The sequence below is a fragment of the Beta vulgaris genome, chromosome 3 (assembly GCF_026745355.1).
Source record: "Beta vulgaris subsp. vulgaris cultivar EL10 chromosome 3, EL10.2, whole genome shotgun sequence".
Classification (NCBI taxonomy): Eukaryota; Viridiplantae; Streptophyta; class Magnoliopsida; order Caryophyllales; family Amaranthaceae; genus Beta; species Beta vulgaris.
In genome coordinates, this window is record NC_079204.1 from 47,737,497 (window position 1) to 47,760,373 (window position 22,877).

Here is a 22,877-nt window from a genome sequence, read left to right on the forward strand (position 1 = left end):
CACCATGATCGGATCGTAGTGCTTTGATTGTATTGCCAAGTTGGTTTTGGACTTCATTATGAAATTCTTTGAACTTTTCAAATGATTTCGACTTATGCTTCATTAAATAGACATATCCATATCTACTTAAATCGTTAGTAAAAGTAATGAATCCCCTAGATTTTGTGCTCATTGGTCCACATACATCAGTATGTATTAGGCCCAATAGATCACTGGCCCTTTCACCCTTTCTAGTAATAGGTGACTTTGTCATTTTACCTATTAAACATGATTCACACGCATCAAATGGCTCAAAGCCAAAAGATGTTAGAAGTCCATCTTTATGTAATTTCTGAATGCATTTTGCGTTTATATGTCCTAAACGACAATGCCATAAGTAAGTAGAATTAGTATAATTTGATCTATATTTTTTACTGTCTATATTAAGGACATCTTTGTCTAAGGCTCTGTTCTTTTGGACTGAATAAAAAGGGTGTGAAGATCATTCAATTTTATAAAGAATACGGTGTGCATACAAGTATAACAAATGTAGTTTAGAATGGAGTCTTTGAAAACATATAAATTGATTTGGAAATTACAATTGTAATTATTGTTCTTTAACCAATCTTACTATATGATTTCATGATTTTTTGGAATACGGGAAGTTAGGTCATTGTGAGTGTGCAACTTCTAAAATACTCCCTCATGTCTTTATTAGTTTATCCGTTTTGACTTTTGACACTATTCACATACATGACTTTGACTATCTCTTATAATTTATATTTAAGGAGAAATATAGTCACGTGAGATCTTGTTGCATTCGTCTCAATATGTATTATCCAAATATCAACTTTTTGTAATTTTTGCTTATCGAAAATTAGAGATATTAAGGTTCAAATTAGTATTTCGGGAAATGTGCCCAAAGACATGGGTAAAGTAATAAAGTCTAGAGGGAGTATATAATAAAGCCAAAAATTCTTCCGTGCATTATGCACATGTCATAAAACTGGCTCGGATTAAGGGTCAAGTCTAAGTCTATTTTCCGTATAAAAAAATCAAATAAAATGAAAATAGAACTAGTGATGAATGAAAAACCATTGTTTTTGAGTTTTGACACTCACACGATGACACGAACGACGAGGCGTCTCAAAAATCTTTAACGGCTTCTTCTTTCATCTCACCTAAAGCTCTTCTTCCCTCGTCCACAGACACATCCTAAAAAAACACATTCCAATTTATAGGGTTTGAAATTCAACAAAACCTCCAATTTTCTCAAACACATTCCCTAAATTCATCTGTCTTCCACAAACAAAAATGTCGTCTCCTTCTTCAGTTCAAAGCTCAATTCTGAGCTTCAATGGCGTCCGCTCTTGCTACACTTCTTCTCTCTCCTACCGCGTCCTATCTCTCCCAGTTTTCCTCGAAAATAGCGCGAAAAAATTCAATCGAAATCGTCTAAAACAGAAGAAAATTAAGGATTTTGGCAAAATTTGTCGTGCGATGGTTCAGCAGACTGTTCAAGGACCTTCTGCTGCTTATGCTCGAGAAATGGAGCGTCTTTCTGCTAAAGAGTCGCTTTTACTTGCTGTGAGTCAACTCATTTATCTTTTTTTTTTATTGTGTTTTCTAATTTTGATGGAGCGAAATTCAAATAAATTAACAAGGATTTTGCACAATTGGTTATGTTACGAATGTATGTATAATGTATGTATGTATGTAGGTTTCTTACCAAACACCTTTATTTGGCTGTTTTACTCTATGAAAAATCCTAAAGTTGAAATACAGAAGCCATTGATTAAGCTACCCAAAAGCCATTTGCCAAACGCCACCGAAATTACATGACTTAAAGTTGATCAAATTCGCTACCTGACCTATCTTAAACACAATAGACTTGCAATTTATTAAAGGACCTGAAACTGAAATTAGTCGATGGACGGGGAAACGACTCAATGCCACTCTTGGTTGATTTTGCAACTTTATGCTCTTAACATTTGCCATCAAAACCAATAGATTGAGTCATATAGATACTTTCCTCGAGTTCCTCGACGTTTTCCATTTGGCATGACTTGAGGTCCATGTAGCCAGGATCCATAAATCGAGGAGTGAAGTTTTCCTCTTAATCAATTGCCTCTAATACTTAACTACGAAATGTTATTTGGACCTTTGAATGCTATAGCCCTAATTGGATTGGAAGATCCCCAAACTGATGCTAACAAAAATTATCTAGAGCTAGCCTTTTCTTTTTGCTTCTTGCATATGTGAAATGTATAGGTGGTGGCATCTTTGGTGGGAGCATAAGAGAGATTTAATTTGTCGGTCTTTACGGTTAATGCTGTAGAAACTTTGTTTCTCATGGGTGCTCTATATATTTGAAAGCGCCTTGAAGATTTAATACTTGGTATATTCTACTATTAATGTTTTAGTTTGAGTTTTGAGGTAAAAAGAAGTTACTTGACTTCCGACTTTCAAAAAGTTGTTGAATGAAGCGTTCTAGATGTAATATTTTTGTATATCTTGTAATAAGGATATTGATCTGGTTGTTTTTTTTTCCTATTTTGCATGTGCGACAATAAAAGTTAATAGCATTTGACCTTAAAGCTAAATATAATATTGAGATGAAGGATCTGTAGCAATAGAAATATTTTCACCTGATAAGGTGAAATCCTTGTCAAAAGTATCCTATGTTTGCTAGTTGAGAGAGAGGTATTAGAAGGTTGCATTGGAGGCTCAATGGAAGTTTGCGTCCGATCTACTAGTCAAATACTTCCATTGTCCTTTTTCACTTGAATTATTTCCAGTTTTGGACTAAGAATATAAGTTTGTTACTAATAGTTTTATGAAGATATTGATGGCCAAAGTTATCCATTGGATAGTGCAAAATTCAAAATGATGCATGTGAAAAGAGTTGTGCATTCGATAATGGAACTCATTCATCCCTTATTTTTCTGTCCACTGACATACGTATTCACGTGGCAATTATACATTTTACTGCTCTCTGTTAGATGTTCAAAGAGGTTTCCACTTTGTAGTTTGTCCCAATCAATCCATGTCAACAATTCAGTTTATGAATGCTTCATGTATTCTGAGAGTCTGTCTTATGATGTTTATTCAGCTTAAAGATGCAGGAGGTTTTGAGGCTTTAGTCACAGGGAAAGTCACCGAGATGCAGCGAATTGATGTGATGGAGAGGATAACTGCTCTTGAGCGTCTGAATCCAACACCTCGACCCACAACGTAGGTGTAGTTGTACTGCTTTTTATCCGATTACCTCATTTCATGTGCAAAGATTTATTTTTCCTTTTCAGCTTTCCAGGTCACCCTATCTAGAAGGCAGGTGGAACTTTGAGTGGCTTGGGTCTGGTACTCCAGCCGCTGCTCAATTCATTTTGGAGTATGCACTTTTTTTGCCTCTCTCTTTGGTTTCAGTTATTAATGCAACTAAGAGAACTGACTGTGCGCTAGAAGTGTTTGCGCGGAGTGAAAGGGTAATCTAGTGGGTGGTGTTTTTCTGTCTTCTCAGGAGATTTCCCACCACATTGGCAAACCTTTCGAAGATGGATGTATGGCTAAAGGATACTTATTCAAAGGTCACAGCCAATTTGAGACTATTTAACTCGGTAAGGCCTTCTTAAGGACCTTTATGGCTTCCTCTGTTTCTCTAAATAGATATTTTGATGTTTGTTTGTATTTCTATGTTGATGATATTATTTCTATACAATTTTCTTTAGTTGACTACTACAAGCTCTGTACGTTGAACCTTCTTATTTTTGTACTTCAATTTGAAGATTGTTAGACAATTTCTCTTTTTATTCCCTTCGAAATAACAAACATGGAGCTAAATACTACTTCCTTCGTTTTTTTTTACTTGCAACGTTTTTCTTTTTGCACAAGGACCAAGTAGAGGAGAGAGAGAAAAATACAAAAGAAGAACCCCCATGTGCTAGGGGAGGGAGAGAACATATTGCTGAAAATGGAAACGTTGCGCGAAATAGAGAATTGCCAAAAACGTTGCAAGTAAAAGAAAACAGAGGAAGTATTATTTTTTTATGGAGGCAGGCCTGATCTTTTACAGACCCGTCTGAGCTTTGAGATTGTTTCAGTATGCTTCTCATTTTAAAGCATTAAACTTCGAGCACAAAGGTGCATTCCTCACGACCAAGTAGTCAAAAGGATTTTATTTATTCAGATCTAGGGTCTGACTCTGGAAATGGAACCCTGTAAATTGTTGCAGACTGAGTTAATACTGTCATGAACTAAGATAATAAGATTTAAGCCTTTTAGTTGTGAGTTAAGGCGAGCAGATTGCTGGGTTACACATCAAAAGACGACAATTGCTGCTCTGATGTGGCTGTTTCTGTGGTTCGATCGGCGGCTGATTCAGTTGACTTCGGCAAATGTTATTCTGCCTTTTACTCTTGCTATTCGGAGGAAATGGATGTTTCATAATTCATCATCCTCTCAATACGATTCCCTACTTCTTTTGTGTCCTTTTCCTATTTGTGTTTCTTTTAAATTACGTTTGGGTGTTACTATGCCGAAGGTGGTCAACCCATCTTATTATATTATAACAAATCATTTTGTATATTGTAAGCTGCTCCTTGTTGTTTTGTGCACTTCACTACATGTGATGAGGTCTTTTGATTTGACATCTTCGCAGTAGAATAATCATACGATTTTATATTTTTTTCGAATGGGATAAAAGGAATTTATGTTTACTCTAAATGTATAGCCAAGAGTGAGTAGCATAGAGGAAGGTCGAATGACTAGTAGTTGTATCTGTCATCTATTTTTTTGGTAGTACCGACTTGCTTACCTGTTACAGGCGAGGTTAGAATGAAATTTCTTGCTTAGTGGTCTTCTATTGTGATATGTAAATGTTTGATTAGGGAACTGAATAATCCACAACATACACAACCGCAGAATGCATACCAATTATCCTTTTCCAACGAATTGCATATCTAGCCATCGACCAAGTACATACGGAAGCAGTTTGCACCATTTACTTGTGATTTGGATATAACACTTTTTTCCGTCTTATATTTTTCTGAAGGGTGGGGGTAATTCTTCTTTTCTGGCACCCTCTCTACTGTTGATGATTTCACAAAATTGTGTGTCATGTTTGCTTCAAACACTTCAGATGCTTTCTTTTTTGATTTAAATAGAGGATGTGGGAAAATTGGATAGTGCCGTACTAGAATTCATGGTGGCAGCATGGCAGAAGTTATACTGCAAACGAACTGTACTTCCTGCATTCTTTCTTTAGTTGCAAAAATTTGACCTTCATGCTTGCCAATGCAACTATGCAACACTTTGATCACCAATATTTTTAATTATCAATCAGTAAAACTATAAACAGTTCATATCTTAAATATATTATTGAGATGGTTCTACCCAAATCCTACAGGACTATAAAATATCTGTATGTTAAATCACCAATGATTGTCAAAGTCAACCAAGTGAATCATGCAAAAGTCGAACTATTGTGACTAAAAGATGACGGAGGAAGTGAATAGCTCTTGATATGGCAAATTCAATGACATACGGACATATACATTTTTATATTTTAGAAATTATCTGACTTTGGGAGTCTTGTACTTGCTTGTTGCATGTCCAACTTTGTGGTCATGCTTTAACTCAAAGTTTTAACTTTTGGTAGTTGGTAGTCTCTAACAACCTAGAGCACCATATATTGAATACGATGTGAGTTTTTCTTCCATGGCTGGGAGTGCAATTGGAGACTTCGTGTAATTAATCCCTACTATTTTGCGCTTATTTTATTTCTTCTTTTAAATGTAAAATTAATTCTTTAATGAGGAGTTATCTGACATCTAAAATAGAGACCAAAACTAACAAATACATAACAATTTGGATTAAATAAATTTTAATTCGCAAAACCTCGATAGTTGTAGATGACATCTGACACTGCATACTCTCTTTCACATCGCTGTTTGATAAAGCCTTCCACAGGCGCGGGGGGGGGGGGGGGTTTGATCTGTTGTAGTTTTGAAATAGAACTAAACGGATGCAATTGATTGTAGATGTAGAATCGGTATCTGTCGAGACTCGAAACATCGCACAACTCTTCATCAAAAACTCTCCTATAAAAAGAGAATGGAGATCTGTTGTGAACATGAAAGGCAACTAGAAGAAAAACAAGAAAATTGGGGCTTACCATCAATCAAAAGGTTGGTGGTACCGTGGTGGCCCTAAGGCTGACGAAGAAACTAGGGTTTTGAGGGAGGAATAGAGAAAAGAGGGAAAGAGAGAGAAAAGGAGGCTAGTTTGTTTAGCAGGATTGGGCTTTACTTGTGTCATTAGTTATTACTTGTGGTATGTAATTGGTAGAACTCAGAATACTATGTCAGGAATTTATAGCAGATTTCCTCTCTTCTGGTTGTTGCTTTATACTTTTTTTTGTTGAGGGGACTCTTCTGGTTGTTTAGATGTATCATATACGTCTTCAATATATATTCCATTGAAGATTTACTCTCTTTGCGTCCACTTGAGTCGATCAAGAAATACTATAATATAGGTAATGTATAGTGGAGTTTCTTTGCCTTGCAAGATTTCAGTATGTTTTATGTTCGCTCTTTCTGGATGCAGGTCGAAAGCAAATTCACCTTATCCTCCAAGCTATCTGTTGAGGGGCCACTCAGAATGAAAGAAGAATATGTTGAGGGCATCCTCGACTCACCTATGGTTGTCGAAGAAGCTGTCCCTGATCAGCTAAGAGGTCCATTGGGTCAAGCTGTTGGTGCAGTTCAACAACTTCCAGTTCCAATCAGGGATGCAATTTCTAATGGCCTCAGAATTCCTTTGAGTAAGCAGATCGATATCTTTTTTGCTTTTAAGGCACGATGCCAGATTTTAATTTGCTTTCTCAAAGTTTATCCTGTTCATGACTTCATGAAAAGTTGAGAACTGCTTAACTGATATTTTATACCCACCCTTCTTACTCAAAGTACAAATGCTCCACTTAGAGTACGGTGATACGGTCAGAGTTCACAAAGTTTACTAGAAGTTTTGGAATTCTGGATACATTCATAGCAGTTCTGGTCCTCTAGATGCACAAATTATTGTCTTTTGGATTTATTAATGTTTATGTTGTGAAGAAAGAAAATCAAGCTACTATCTCCATTTTTCTACTTATACCATTTGCTCTTTGAACGTTTGCCAACAAACTTTTGAGCATTAATATCTTTGATTAGGTATATGTAAAAACGACAAAATATTGATATTGAAATTATATATTGAAACGAATTTAACAAGATACCACATAACTATGTTTTCCCTTACGTGTAAATAATAAGAGATGATCAAAGTGGAATTTGCGAATAGTATCAAAAGTCAAAATGGTAGAAGTAAAAGAAAACAGAGGAAGTATTATGCTATTTGTAATTTACGAAAGCTTTGCTAATTGACCAAAGGGTATGTCTGCTTTGATATGTGATAGTGGCACCAAATGGACTAACTAATTAAAGTATATCAGGCATCATGCATCATGCATTTGGGTATGCAAAACCTGGTTAAGGAAGTTGTTTCCGTTTTGGTTTGGGTAACTCACATTTCAGTTCACAAGAATCTGGTTGTCATCCTTTCCTTCACTGTGAGAGGTGGTGATATATGGTGTCGGCTCAAAAGTGTAAGTTTTGGTTGTTATCGGATAGCCATATGAAGTTGAGCCCAATTGGTTTGGTGGGGAGCAACAAAGGTAGCTTTGAGGTGTGCTTGAATGGTGGTAATTTGTGTAGTTGAAGCGTAATTATGGTCTTGTGGAAGTGCGTTTTTATGTCCATTATTGGGGTTTTTTGGTTGAAGCATAATGACTTTATTTCCATAAGGCTATTGGGGGTATAGAGTCGTGTGCCATCTTGTGCTTTTACATCTTTTGCGTGATTGTTGCTTTTTAATTGTAATATTTTGAAGGACGCCTTGTTTTCCTTATACTGCTGTATCCCACATTACATCGTGCTCGTGTAGTCGTGTTAGAGAGATACTTATTTATATATCTGGTTAAGAGTTCATTTAATTGGTAGCTAATAGTGAATTTACTAATTTTCAAATGATGCTCTTACCAGCAACTTCAAACTCTTAGATTAAGATATAAAGCAAAAGGCAACAACTTTGCTTATGATATATACTGTATACCGTTGGACAAAGGAAACAGGAGGCAAAGCATCAATGTGGACAACCAGTGGAGACAAAATTTGTCAAACTTCTTTTAGTGAAACCTGCTAGCTACTGATGCTAACTGCTATATGCTGTCAGTGTTTGCCAAAGAAGTCTTGTGGAAAGTCAATCTGCCACTAGAGGTATGATTTAAAATATAAATTTCACCCACTGGAAGCTGGCCATTGTGGACTTAGGCCCTGTTCTATTTTTAGTTCTGATAAGTTTGGATATGATAAGGAATGTTTGGATGATTTATTCTCACAAACTTAGATAAGTTTAGCTGAGATAAGATAAGCTCAAGCAATGAGAATAGACCCTTATTGGGCCTTGAATTGGAAAACGGAAATATTAGAACTACCATTGTAAACCAAAAGAGTGGAGACTAATTTGATATACTAATACATATATAATCTCTTTAGTTCACTCTTTTAACCAGATTTTCACATATATCTGATTTTTTTTTTCTTTCTCAATTTAATTTTTGCTGATTATGGAAAGAAAACCTATGAGGCTATATGAAGTTCAATGCTGATGTTAGTAGGAAATGGCTTTGGACCACCCTTAGTATCTTGAAATTACTTGTTCATGTAGCTTGTCTAGTATGATGGGTAATACTTTGCCTTATAATCTGGCTTAGCTACTTAGAATATTATATAATGCTTCCGGTCTGGAGGATATTTTCAAACCTGAGGGCTAGAACTAAATCTAAGTTGACGAGTATTGATCCAGGAATGAGAATACCAACTGATAAGGCTAGAGATGCAAAGAGTTTCATAGACAAGCATAACTGCATAAGTTACTCAATAACTGCTTGAGGAACATATTATTTATTTATAAGTTATAAACTTATAACAGAGCCATAAACTAGTTGGAGCCTGGAGGAGATGAGGATTGATTACGTTTCGAGAGAAATAAATCGGCTGCTGACCTTCGCTAAAGGCATTAAAGGGAAATTGCAAATTTTTCTTTTTTGTCAACTATGTTAATGTGGGTCTTATGGGGAACAAATTCCCTAGGGATTATGACATTTGACTAATAGTCTTTCCTCGATTGGCAGCCAAACTGAGTTTGTTTTTTTCTTTTTCTTGTTTCTAACTTTTGGTAACTTTCTGGCGGAAAATGCAATCTTTCTTCCTTTGTTGCTTCGTTGATTTGTCTCTCGATAATTCTAACAATTTGGATAGAACTTATTAGAGGATCTTTGGTAAACAGGAAAGGGATATTTGGATTTAAGAGTTGCAATTAGTAATGGGCAATTTACATAATAATTATCATCTATTTGCCTGACTTTTGAAGAAAGTAGCCCGGGAATAAAAAAAATGAATAATATAATTGTCCCTCTCATGCTATATAAGATGGCAATTAAATAGCCATCTTTGTTAATGCCCTGTATATAGAGCCTTTCCCCAGCATTAAAATTGTGAACTAGAGGCTCTCTTTTTTCAACTACCCCCAAATATCCTAATCTCATACAACTAACACGAGGTGTGTCAAATGGGCTCCTTATTCGCTATCCCAAATCCCAAACCCCATCAACAAACACCCCCTGATCTACTGTAATGGAACCGCTCACTATCCCACATTTCTCCCGACTTTATTAATTGTCATATATTCTTGGTCATATAAGGTTAATTTCATCTTGACTGCCTTATGGAGTAGTAATTTTCTACCAATAATAGCTTTTATTTGCAGCATTTCTTCATAATTATAGTCATGTATGGTGGGATGTAAATGTGGTTCTTGTGTCTTTAGCTATGTTACTTGGAGTCTTCATTTTATCTCAAGTACCCGTGTCAGATCCTCGATACTCGGAAATGGGTGGAACACTTGGAGTAGTAATTTTCTACCAATAATAGCTTTTATTTGCAGCATTTCTTCATAATTATAGTCATGTATGGTAGGATGTAAATGTGGTTCTTGTGTCTTTAGCTATGTTACTTGGAGTCTTCATTTTATCTGAAGTACCCGTGTCAGATCCTCGATACTCGGACATGGGTGGAACACTTGGAAACTTCGTTTTGGGCCAAAAAAATTGAAAAAGTTCCAAAGAAAAGCCGAGTCCACACTTGGACGCGTTTTTATGTGAGACATGGGTAACCGAATCCGAGCAACATAGGTCGTCAAGGGCACCATGATAGGCACATTGTACCACCCGATGTCTGAAAATTGAGAACTATTGTCTTTCAGATATGAATGCAAAATCGAAGAAAGTTTTGGAAAGCAATTTGTGTACATGTCATCTTTCTGCCATTGTAGTTTAACCTTCCTCTGTGATGATCATTCCTCATTCTATTTGTAATAGTTCTGACATCCTGATCTATTGTGTTCTGTTATCTTTTTTTTTTCCGATTGATAGAGTAGTTTCTTTTCAATTGATAAAAAAGTTGTTTATTGAATGAAAAATGCTTACAGATGATATTTGGGGGAGGGCACTTTAGGCAGTTGCACTGTAATTCAGTTACAAGCAACTTGAGCGGGAACCCATGCGTATTAGTTAAGGTGAATTTGCTATTAATATATGAGATTAGAGGGGAAGAAGTATGCTGAATATTGTGAGAGTTCTTTAGTTAGTTTATTTTAGATTTGGGAGAGAGCAAGTCTTTCAAAAGCTTGCACTGAGCCATTGACCTTCAAATTGCTGTAATTTGCCAGAGTATTAATTAAGGATTAGTTTCTGTTTATAAATATCTTCTTGTATCTGCCTTAGCTACGTCAGTTCATGTCAGGAAAGTGTTACAATCGTAAGGGAGGATTTTATGCCACCCACAAAACCTTGTACCTTATATGTGTACTTTGGATATGAATGTCATTCTGCTCTAGCCATTGGACCCGAAGAGAAACTGGAGCATGTTGATCGTCAAAACTCATATAAGTAATCAACAAATATCTGGAAGTAATAAAGAGGTTGACCTTAGATCCATAATGCCCAAAGTTATTCCATAGACATGTACACACCTCCTAATTAATTATTTTTGATGGAGTATTACTGTCACAGTTGCTGATTTGTGGCAGTTAGCAGTCTCTTGAAATACTCTAGATTTACTGGCTAACAATACCTCTTTGTCGAAATAGAGTTAGTTATTAGGTAAAAGAGTTGGTTATAAGGTAAATCTAGTCTTTTCTATATATCACCCTCTGTTTCTTAATACTTGCAACAAGTGACACATGAACCAAGGAGGAGGAGAGGGAATGACACATGGGATATGTGCTTAAATAATAAACTAAGGCTTTCTTTGTATAAAGATCTATTAAAAAGACAAATGTTGCAACTTGCAAGTATTCTGGAACATCCCAAAATAGACTATGTTGCAAGTATCAAGTAACGGAGGAAGTGTTTCCCAAGTCTTTCCACGGAAATGGTCGTTTGTGTCACAAACTTAGAAAGTTAAGAAAATTTATCAAAAAGGGAAAAAAAAAGGTGTGCAACTGCTCTTTTGCTTATCATTTTGTAGCTGGGGGTTGAGGGAGCTATTTATCCTTCTTTTTTTTCCGGGTTAGGGAGATTGGAGATACTGGTGAACCATTCAATTTTAAAGTAGGAAGCTGCTATTTAATGAAAACAACAATGATTCGGGGAAAACAAAAGGTGGATTTGTTGGCCACAGTTTTAAAGCATTTACAAGCAAGATGCTGGATTTGGTAGGGATAATGACCAAGAGGTTCTTCTGGAAAATGCATTCCTTGCTATCATTTGGTGCTCGTGCATGGTACTTTGGTAGGAGAGGAATGATCACATTCAATACTTTTTTGGCTATAGATTTATGTATGCTTGTTGGTACAGCATTGTCTACTTTGTTCTGTATTTAAGATGAATTTTTTTGGTAGAAGATTCTTATTTCCTACTCTAATATAGCACCTTTCTGTGCATCTAGTGGCGTTTCCTTTTTATTTTTTAAAAATTGTTCATGTATTTGATGCTTCACCATCTTTCACTTTTTACTAAAGATTTTCTAGGCATTTAATTAGAAAAAGAAAGTTGAGGCTTTGAGTCCATTGTTCTGTAGTCATCTTCCAACTACATTCAGATGTTCATATGAAGTAATTAGTAATATACAAGGAAGTGTTCCGTTTGTGATTCTAACGATGTTTCCGTTGATTCAGGTGGAAGCCTCCAGAGGATGTTTATGATCTCATATCTAGATGAAGAGATACTTGTAAGTTCTAAGTGTAAATCTCTTATTGGTTGGGAAACATGCTGAAATGTTCTCCGTTACGTCCTCTTTTTCTGGACATATGGTTCATTCCCCCTGGTTCTGAATTCTATCTTTCTGTCTGAGACTTGAGTACAACATGAAAGGAGGGTTTTCATGAGGAAAATTTTGGACTAGGTCAAGTGCCATATGATTTGTTAGGGGTATTAGTCATAAAAGTTTGTTCTTTTCTTCCTTCATTTCTCAATATTTGCACTACTTTGACTTGCATGCTTACCACCACAACTTTTCATTTATATTTTTTATAATCGATTTCTAAAAATTATAAATAGTTGATATTTTGATAACATAAGTTGAGATTTGAGACTAATCCAATATCAACACGACATTTGTTTCTTATATATAGGAAAATTTGGCCAACTTTGCTATATGAATAGTGCAAAAGTCAGTTTTGCAACTAGTAAGAAACAGAGAGATTATTAATGCTCCTCCTTTATCTCATTTGTAAAGATTGAGTTGCTTTTAGAATTTTGAAGGTATACTTGATTTATGTTGACTCTTAAATAGCGGGCGAGTGATGCATTTAGATAAAGAACTATGTTTATTCATATGCTGATTGAATTGATCTCTTTCCTGAGTATAGCTGAGAGTAAAGTGTTCATTCTTTCTTACAATCTGACTCACCAACATGGTTTCAAATCTCAAATATGCTGAAGTATTCATGTGTCAGCTGATAATTATGTGTTTCTAGCTTACCGAAACCGAATTTTCCGACTCGTCAAGTAATGCTAAAAACTGCAAATAATGAGTTGATGTGGTAATATAAGGCATATAAAATGCTGATTTCAGCACTAGGAATGGCATGATATCTGAACTGCATCAACCATGACCCTATAGGTGACACCATAATAGAGTAGAACTTCACAATGCGGAACGTCACCACTTGTGCTATCCATAACTGTGGTTGAGCCCTTGGCTCAACTGTTTAAATTATATGGTGCTTGCTAAGAAGATTTTTAGTGGCAAAGCCTATTGTGCAAATGAGTGCTCTTTGCTTTCGGCTAATTTAAAATCGGGAGCTTTGAAAAGTTATAAGGGGAAATGAGAAAATGTTGATGATTTTGAAGACTCTATTATCTCAAAAGTAGTTGGCATTCTATTGTTACACAATTGATACAAGTATGAAATTATATATACCTTGAGAAAATTTCATGTCCTGTTTTTGTCGTCAAAGGCCTCGAAACTTTTTTAGGAATTTAATCTCTTCTCGATATATTATAGTTTTGAGAGATTAAGAGGACTAAATTTTCTTCAGACCATTCGTGCTTTGCATTATTTCCTTGTCATTTTGTGTCAACGAAGCAGTATAAATTTGAGGGCCTGATAGTTTCTGCCTCTTTTCCTTGAAGAAAGAGAAGAGAAAGTGAAGAAACATGAGATATCACTGGTTTTCAATGTATGTCGGATAGCTTCGTGAATATGATAATGCAGCAGACACTAGGAGAGTGTTCAGTAGGGTGGAGAACATAATCGAAGAATAGTTGTCCTTTTATTTCCTTTGGTTTGTCAACGGTGAAAAATAGTTTTCCAAATGGTGCAAAATACCAAATGATGGAAAAGAGTTCTCCTAAGGGTGTAAGGCATTTTCCTTTTGTGGAAAAAAAAGAATGCTACATTTCTTCTACATACGTTACATCTCCCTTTCCCTTCTCCCATCCATCCTCTCCTTTTTTTTCTTTCTAAATTTCCATGCAAGGAACCAAACAAAGAAAACAAATTATCATTGTGTTTTTCCTTGACATGTTTTTTCATGGATAATATTATTCAATCGAGAATGCTCCCCTTGCAACCAAATGGGCCCTAACTGATTATTGAACAAGTTCACCAATCTTTTCAGGCTGCTTTCTGAATATCTAGTTGTTAATCTTTGGTGGGGTAAGTATGCATAGAAATGTTACAACACTGAGATAAATATGGTTGTAGCCATGTCTTATTGAGCATGCTTGACTGTTCGACACCCGATTTATTTATTTATTTATGGCTACACTAACATTGATGATTGTGTAAAGCTGATGTGATCTTTTGTTCCATGATCATAATTGATGCAGATTATAAGGGATTCTTTTGGAGCACCTGAAATTTTGACAAGGCTGGACTCAGCCTCTTCTCCTGAAGTGGAACCTTCAATGGAGTATGAAAGCTAAGTTAAAGAATTCTTGTTTGTTATGTTGACCATATACAGTTCGTTATTCATGCTCATAATTTTGGTAGAGCATGATAATTCCCACTCTTTTCTATTCCTATCTCTTACTCTAAAAAAAGCGCGTAGAAGTTGATTTTTTTAAAAAACATTCATACATTCTAATTATTGAGGATTACATGATGAAGCTTCATTTATAGTTGATACGAGCCAATATATTTTTGTAAATAACTTGGTTAATGCCAGTAGCGGTTGCTTTTTAAGCGTTTAATTAAATTGATCTTCCAAAATCAGTATCTCCATCAAGCTTATATTTTCTTTTATGGTACTCAGATTCAGCATGTTTTCATACTAGACTCAGCTAGTATGTGAAAAGTTTTCCATGTTTATAGTTATGGGCGAAGTTATGGGCGAAAATTAAGTGTAATTTTTGTGATCTTCTAAGCTGATAAAGCTAGGAATACCGCTGCTCCTATCTTTAACAGGGTCTATAAATTAGTGTCGACTTTGATGAATATGAAATAGTTAATTTCTAACAATGAATCATTAAAGAAATGTTCATAATTATAATAAGAGTATAATTTTAATAATGAGCATTAGAGCAGTTTTGTATTTCTAATCATTGACTTCCGAGAGAGGTTGTAGCTCAGCAAAAAGAAAAGAGTGCAGCAAATTGAAACTTTGCTTGTAATCTATATACTTCCTCAGCTTTCAGAAGAATGTAACGCTTGCATTTTGAGAGTTAAACTTTACAAACTTTGACCATGATTTTTGGTCATTATAGAATTAGTAATAAAGTCATGTGAGATCTTGTTAACAAAGTCAATGTGTAGTTCCAAATATGTATTTTTCATCATTTTCGTTAATACATAACTAAAGAAAATAATGGTCAAAGTAGTACATGGGAGCTATGAATACTCAAGTATTGCATTATTTTTGGAGTGGATGAAGTATTATCAAAAAATCAAGGCCAAAATTTGTCATGTTGTCACAGCCTCACATGTACCCCCTTCCCTTTAATCAGATGATACAAATTACAAACGAAGTCTCAAAATGTGTGTTAATACTCATACCCACAACCTATCACTTGAAATCCAAATGCATTACCAACTAATTAAGCGAGCTATCATGTGACATTGGTATTTGCGTGCAACTGGAGGTGCGTTCAAGGGATATTTCAAAATCGGAAATTTGAAGCTAACATTGTTCATGATGTATTATCAATGATATTTCAAAATTTACAAATATACATCAAGACGAATTAAGTAAGACTCTTTTAAGTATGAATTATTTTTAGATAGTGGTGAGTATTATGTTCTTTCTTTAGATATTAGTGAGTACTCTTGCTCAAAATATTGGCTATTTAATTGATATTAATTCTAAGTAAAAACGACAAAAAAGCAGCAAGTGATAGCCTAGTAGTATTGACATCACCTCCGACACTAAATATCTTAGGATCGAGTCTCATCATTTGCAAGAAATATCTCTAGTTTTCCCCTCCCCCTCCTTGTAGGGGCCTTTAAATATCCATACACATGCACATACTGACATACATAGTACAAATACCAGAGTATATAATTGTTTAATTGTTTTTAGGCAAGTATTGCTGATTATTTAGAGGTGAGACATGTAGAGACATTATCTAAACAAATTGATATTTGTATGTGTAGGCATATTTTTATTGCATATGCAAGATGATCGCTAATTTGATTACCTTTTTTGAAATTCATTTTGAAAAAGACATCAATAGGTCTTTAAAGAAAGATTCATAAACCTAATTGGATATTTGAGAAACCATGTGAACATCTTAGGTGCTTATCAAATGTAGATGTCTCCGTTATATGACTTCATGATTGGTCAACTAACCAAAGATAGAGTTTGAGGGGTGATGGTACGAATATGACCGGGAATCAAATTCGTCCATGTTGGCATCTACGTCATATGATTCATGTTCGAGTTTTATGCAAATAAATAACCGTGCAATTTGTTCATGCATTATAAAAGTTAATCTTCATTGGTTTGTTTATACTCAAAAGACTAATTTTTGATGATATGATATTTAAACAATCAAATTACACGGGACCTAAATCAATTGTCCAATTTATCTTATTAAATACTATAATATTTTTTTAGGTCTTGATTAGCAAAAAGTAAGCATATGAATGATGATGAAAGCTACAAACATACAATCTTGCATATGAATATAATAATGTATAGAAATATAAAATAGAACGAGTAGAGGCATAGAGTATACAAAAGAGCATGGATTTTTTTGAAGGATCATGCAAAGAAAATTGGTTATATAATAAGTAATAAATTGGAATTGACCTTCACCAATTATACCTTTGTCGTTAGTGTCTTGTATAACGATCCGTCGAAGGATTAATCTTGAAGCTTGAATGAAGATTTGATTTTAAAAAATTGAATTTGACATATTTGGAATGTATTTGGAGTGGTTTTTGTACTTGGAAGCGTAGAAAAAGTCATAGGAAAGTGTGTCCGAATTAAATCGAGTAAAATCATGATAAATTTATAGGAAAAACGGAATAAACCAGATAAGATCTACAAACGTGCGACACACAGGCCTATTACGTGACACGCATTTGCTGTTGCGCTTCTGAATTTTCCTGTCGTGAGTGCTTAAATCTGGCGGGTCAAACTCATTCGGGCGCACGATGCGCATTTGCAGATTGGTCGTTTTTTTATAATTTATTTAAAATCAAAAAAATTCTTTCTATCTTGCATTAAATAATATCATTAATTTATATTTGAAATTTGATTATCTGAAAGATGAAATCTGTTTTTCATAATATCTTTTAATTTAGAGAATTAATATTGAAAATATGATTAATTATCAAGACTAATTAATATGTAGTAAAAATACAATTAATTATAAGGCATAATAAATATTTATTAAAAATATTAAAATGGGCTTCTAAAAATGGGCTTGAAATGAAATATTTAAATTATTAATTAAAGATTAATTACTAGGACTAATTAATATTTATTACAAATATTAGAAATACAATAAAATAATCTGGAATATTTATTAATTATCAAATATATTTAATAGGATTTTGGAAAACAAACTTTAAAGATGAAACTAGTACTTTGTTCCGGACTATGCCTCGTGTCAATTACAATAAACAAATATATCCACCATTTCTATTTGTTCTTCTTATTTTGACTTTTTTTTTTGTCTCTCAAAAAGACAGATAGGATGAACAAAAAAGAATCGAGGGAGTATGTTACTATTCACAAATTTCATGATTCATTTGTTATTTTTCGTATTTTTTTGTTCAGTAAAAAAATTGAAAAATTAACGGCAGGACGTAATAAATAAATAAAAAACTTAAAAATTTGGGTTTGAAAATACTAACTTAAAAGGAAATGAAGTAAGAGAATACTATGTTATTAATAGATTCTTGATACCGTAATAAGAGTATCAGAGATCTCAATACTTGACTTGTGTAAGTCTTTTTTTATTAAATAGTACAATTATTATAACACTTTATCATATTCTATTTAAAATATTATACCATAAAGCTACAATATATTGTTGAATAAGCTCTCACTTTTTCATTTCAAAGATACGTGCTCGATACCATTATATATTAATTATCATGAATAATTAATTAGGCTTTAAAACTAAGCTTGAAATAAATAAAAAGACTTTAAGTTCTTATAATGATTTTCCCATTTTGGGCTTATGTCTTTGAATTGATCTTCTTTAAAACGAACTAATTAGAACAACATTATGTTTCATTATTGAGTACTAAAATGAAGACACACAATTATGTGTCTATAATATATTTTGTAGACAAATTGATTTTACATTCAGCTTAACTTTTACATAACACATACTATTTCTCATATAGTAAAGCTTTGATTGTCATAGAATGTGCTAAATAACCTGGAGGAGAAAGAAAAAATTAAAAAAAATAAGACGAATTAGGAAATATCAAGACACACATGGAGTACCTTTATAGAGTATAATGGAGATGATGCAAAAGTACCTGATTCTCTTTTTTTTAAATAGGTATAGGATAAGCTAGCTTCAGGAGCTCGGATATGCTTTGAGTTGCCAAAAGGCAATAGATTCAGGAAAATTGTAACTGAAATTGTAAAAGTTGATGACTTCTACAGTTCTACTCCTCTTTAAAATTATTTAAAAAAACTAATATGAACCCAGTGTACACTAATTAGTGTGCACTCGATCCATATCACGTGAGTTTATGATAGTGTATGTTAAAATGTTATAGTGTATATTAAAATGATATAGTGTATGTTACAGTGATATAGTGTATGTTATAGTGTATGTTAAAGTGATATAGTGTATGTTATAATGATATAATGTATGTTAAAATGATATAGTGTATGTTAAAGTGATATAGTGTGTGTTAAAATGATATAGTATATGTTAAAGTGATAGTGTATGTTAAAGTGATTTAGTGTGTGTTAAAATGATATAGTGTATGTTACAATGATATAGTGTATGTTAAAGTGATATAGTGTATGTTAAAGTGATATAGGGTGTGTTAAAATGATTTTACAACAATCAGTACAACTGACCAAGCCTCCTTTTCCGCCATTTTTATTGTCAGATAGATATCAGTTGAAGAACTTCGCTCGCATCTTTCAAACTTGACGCTCGACTAATCAACTCATCGTCCAACACTAACTTCTCTCCTTCTTCATCATCTGCGATGTCGTTTCGAGTTTCGCTAGCAGAAGCTCGGACAGAAACGGAAATGGCGGAAGAATTCCAGAAAGCGAGAGAAGAAGAAGGTTCGATATTGTTCCGAAGAAGCAGAAGAAACATGCTTTTATGGTGAGAATTGCATGGAGGAGATAGAAAAGGACAGTAAGAATGAGAGAGAAGAAATGGAGTTCGCAAGTTTAGTGCCATGGTTAATGGAAGCGAAGAATCTTCACTTTCTCTCTCCTCTGTATGTCAGTTTTGAGTATGAGGGATGAAGAAAGAAAGGATGAGGATTGAGCGCGGGTCACATGCCTGGCCCTGGTCCACACTATTTTTAGTGTGAACCGGGTCCACGCAAGTCGGATTGAAAATTATTTTGCTTATATAATCATCTATTATCTGCTTGATTCATCCTCGAATAGAGGATAAGGATGTTAATGAGTTAAGCTAAACAGAGCCTCAACATGAGGCTCGGCTCAAGACAAAAGTGGATGAGGTCAAACTCGACTTGAGCTCAAAGCTCGTTGAACCTCCAATATTTAGGCTCGGCTGGAGCTCAAGAGGATAAAGTCTAAGCTCGGCTCGAACCTCATTTAAAAAAATTGGGCAAAATCTTATCTATTGACCAAGTTAATAACTAATGCAACACTTAGGCCCATCCAAATAGGCCCAATTATGTAAGTCCAACCAAGTTGCTAAACTTCTTCACTCAGCTAACATGTTAGGAAAAACACACTCATCCTACCCATGCTTTTATAACTAGGTTTCTCTCTTATCATTGCCAAGATTTCAATGTCGAATTCCACGTTTTGTTAAAGAAAAACAAACTCATCCCACGGAAAACAATCAAGAAATTTGCGTAAGAGGTCAGTTACCCGTGAGCTTGTATTTTGTAATGTATTGGACTACCATTATATTATGACTCGTGCTTGTGACATAATATCATCCCCAAATACTAATTTTAGTATATTTATTTGTGAACAAATAATAAAAAGATTAATCGAATAAATGAAAGATGCAAATGAGACTAATAATTATGAACTACATAAATATAATTGCTCAGATTTAATATATATTGGAGAATAAAAACAAGACTTTAGTAAATAATTAGTACATATCACTCAAAATATTAAAAATGTGGAAGTCATCTAGCTTACATGTTAATATTCTTTTGAGAGTGGTATCCAAAACCTAAAATCGAATCCAATCTACATCATTGCGCTTATTAGTTCGTTTATAAAAAAAAAGTTTTAACAAAAAAGTGAGAACATGAATTATTTAATCCAAAATCACTTTGCAAACATAAGAATTGACCAACACAAATCAATAAACAAGAATAGAATAAGTAGGGCATGGAATGCTCGCTATGTACATACGGTATCACTTTCAAGAACAATGATAAGCACTTGTTTCTCTAGCTTTTAGGGCAAGAAAAGGTAAACATCAAGCGAAAACATCTCACCCTAAAACAACATATAGTTATCCTAAAATTCTTTTGGGTGATACAAAACTCTTTACACCGTTTGCACAACAAAACAATGGATAGTGTTTCAGGTGTCTTGTTCCATGAATTTTTCGTATAGTTTTCAAGCTTAGAGAATACCAATACAGGTCTCTGCTGTTACACAGTACCAGTAATATATCATCCATAACGTGAAGCACCGCATAGTAATAGTTATAAAAATAGGATTTTGCTGGTCGAAGACGATTGAATTCATCTCTTATATTTATCTTATGCTGTTTGATCCAACAATAACCACTGGAAAGGGTATGAAGAAACCATATGTTGACGTTATATGAAATAGATTGATCATAGTATACCAACCTACCATTTATAACCCCCAAGTTCCATCGCATAATCGCACTCGCGCTGCAAGCCCAAGAACAATTAGTTTTACATCTGGGATGAGGAATGATACGCAAACTTTCATGGACGAAATTATAAATCATTATGGACATGTAACATTCAGATATAGGTTTTGTGATCGGATCTGTGTGTCTTACCAACAAACACACCCTACTCCTCAGGTTGATCTTTGTACGAGATAGCAAAGGGGTGAATTTACAGGTGTATAATGTTCTACATAACTTAGTCCTCAAACCATAAACATAATATGTAGTCTGTTTACCCTCCACCTCAGACAGAATTAGCTTGTACTCGTTCGTCGATCTATGGAAAAAGAAGCCATGCGCATTAGCAGACTGACAACCTCTCACTAAAACAGCTTCTTTTATGATGGGATTGTAAATCACTAATGGCATATTACCAGCAACCGCGCGATAACCCAGAAGCATAAGTCCATTACAGGATGCAATGAGATCATAACGATTTAAACACTTCTCCCTTTCTAACACTAATATTTTCCTTAAGTGTATAGTCTTTCGAAGATGACGATCTTCGACTATGAACAAGTCTAAAGAAGATTTTCGCGGGAAAGAACTCATAAAAACTACTGTAGTAGTTTCATTAAGATACGTTTTATCAGCAAAGTAGTCCGACGTGATCAAGCCATACCACCGTGGGCATACCAACTTACATGCCAACAGACTCTCTGCAGGGAGTCTACTGAAGATATCGAACAGTATATCGTCACACAAGGCAGGAAAATAATTTGTTGTATCAGTATTTCGCTTGTTATATTTATCTCGCTCGTTAAATAAACGCGGAAACTTACTCCATAGATTTCGTATGTTCTTCATGCTTTGTGGTTGATTGGATGATTGCAAAACACCTGTGTGAATTCTGTACGCTTCTAATTTTTTGTGGTGGGGTTACGTGTGTTTTTCTAATTTTATATGAGTTTATATAGAGTCTGGGGAGATACTTGTACGATAGCTTTTGATGTTCGTCCAAATAAGATTAGGATTGGGACTAAATTAGTATTATCTTTTTTGACCGGTAAGGATGACAAAGTTAGATTTTTCCAATTTTAGATCCAACGATAGAGAATGTAGTAGTCTCATTGTATTTATCGAATTTGAGTGCAGGTGATATCATGAGTGATAGAGTATATAATGTTCTCCTACTATAATCACTTATATTCACTATCATATCATATATTCATATCATCTCTATTATATAAGTCAAAGGAGGAGCTATGGCATTGGCGTCCCTTTTAAAAAGTCTTTTTTGTCCTTAGTTATTATATAATTGGATATTTAAATCTTCTACAATATATCGTTTTCTAATTTAAAGATAAGCATTAACAAAGTAACATGACACAATTAGAAACATATATAGTTATTTAATTAAAAAAATTACAAATTTTAATTGATTATAAGACCTTAGATCTAAATGTTAATTATAATTTCTAATCACTTTACATTAGTTTGAACAACAATAATTATAAATCACACATCTAAAATTATATTTAGATGAAATTTATTAAGAACATACCCAAACAATCGACGCACACATAGGGTGCATAGAAGGCTAGTATATCATATCATATCTCTATTATATAAGCCAAGGGGAGTTATGATGTCCACTCTTGAAAGAACTTTTATACCCTTAATTAGGGATGGGCATGGGTTCAGGACCCGACCCAGACCCCGTCAGACCCGACCCATTTTTAAGGGTTTGGGACTAAAATTTTGAAATCCATTGGGTCCGGGTTGGATCTGGGTCTAAGTGTCTAAAAACGGATCTGGGTCTGATAATTCTAGACCCAAA

At 34.3% G+C, this 22,877-nt stretch overlaps 1 protein-coding gene across 2 annotated transcripts; it reads left to right on the plus strand.

Moving 5' to 3' along the window:
- The first annotated feature begins 1,105 nt into the window (after positions 1-1,105).
- Positions 1,106-14,834, plus strand: LOC104889196 (probable plastid-lipid-associated protein 13, chloroplastic). 2 transcript variants are annotated; one of them, XR_007272775.1, is made up of 7 exons: positions 1,106-1,566; positions 3,092-3,213; positions 3,293-3,370; positions 3,500-3,596; positions 6,583-6,799; positions 8,058-8,291; positions 12,253-12,286. XR_007272775.1 is itself a non-coding variant. In XM_010674353.4 (7 exons), exons 1-7 carry the CDS (start codon positions 1,294-1,296, stop codon positions 14,504-14,506), a joined length of 936 nt encoding a protein of 311 aa, XP_010672655.2. In that variant the 5' UTR covers positions 1,107-1,293; the 3' UTR covers positions 14,507-14,834. The 2 variants fall into 2 exon arrangements, 1 of the variants encoding a protein (XP_010672655.2); XM_010674353.4 differs by lacking the exon at positions 8,058-8,291 and adding an exon at positions 14,411-14,834 and having other exon boundaries at positions 1,107-1,566; positions 12,253-12,305.
- The last annotated feature ends 8,043 nt before the right edge of the window (positions 14,835-22,877 follow it).

Bases quoted from the DNA above. Each gene is read 5' to 3' on its own strand.
- LOC104889196 (XM_010674353.4), top strand. From the start codon at position 1,294: ATGTCGTCTCCTTCTTCAGTTCAAAGCTCAATTCTGAGCTTCAATGGC. The intron at 3,214-3,292 runs GTAGGTGTAGTT...TCAGCTTTCCAG, and splicing joins CCAACACCTCGACCCACAAC to GTCACCCTATCTAGAAGGCA. The intron at 3,597-6,582 runs GTAAGGCCTTCT...TTCTGGATGCAG, and splicing joins ATTTGAGACTATTTAACTCG to GTCGAAAGCAAATTCACCTT.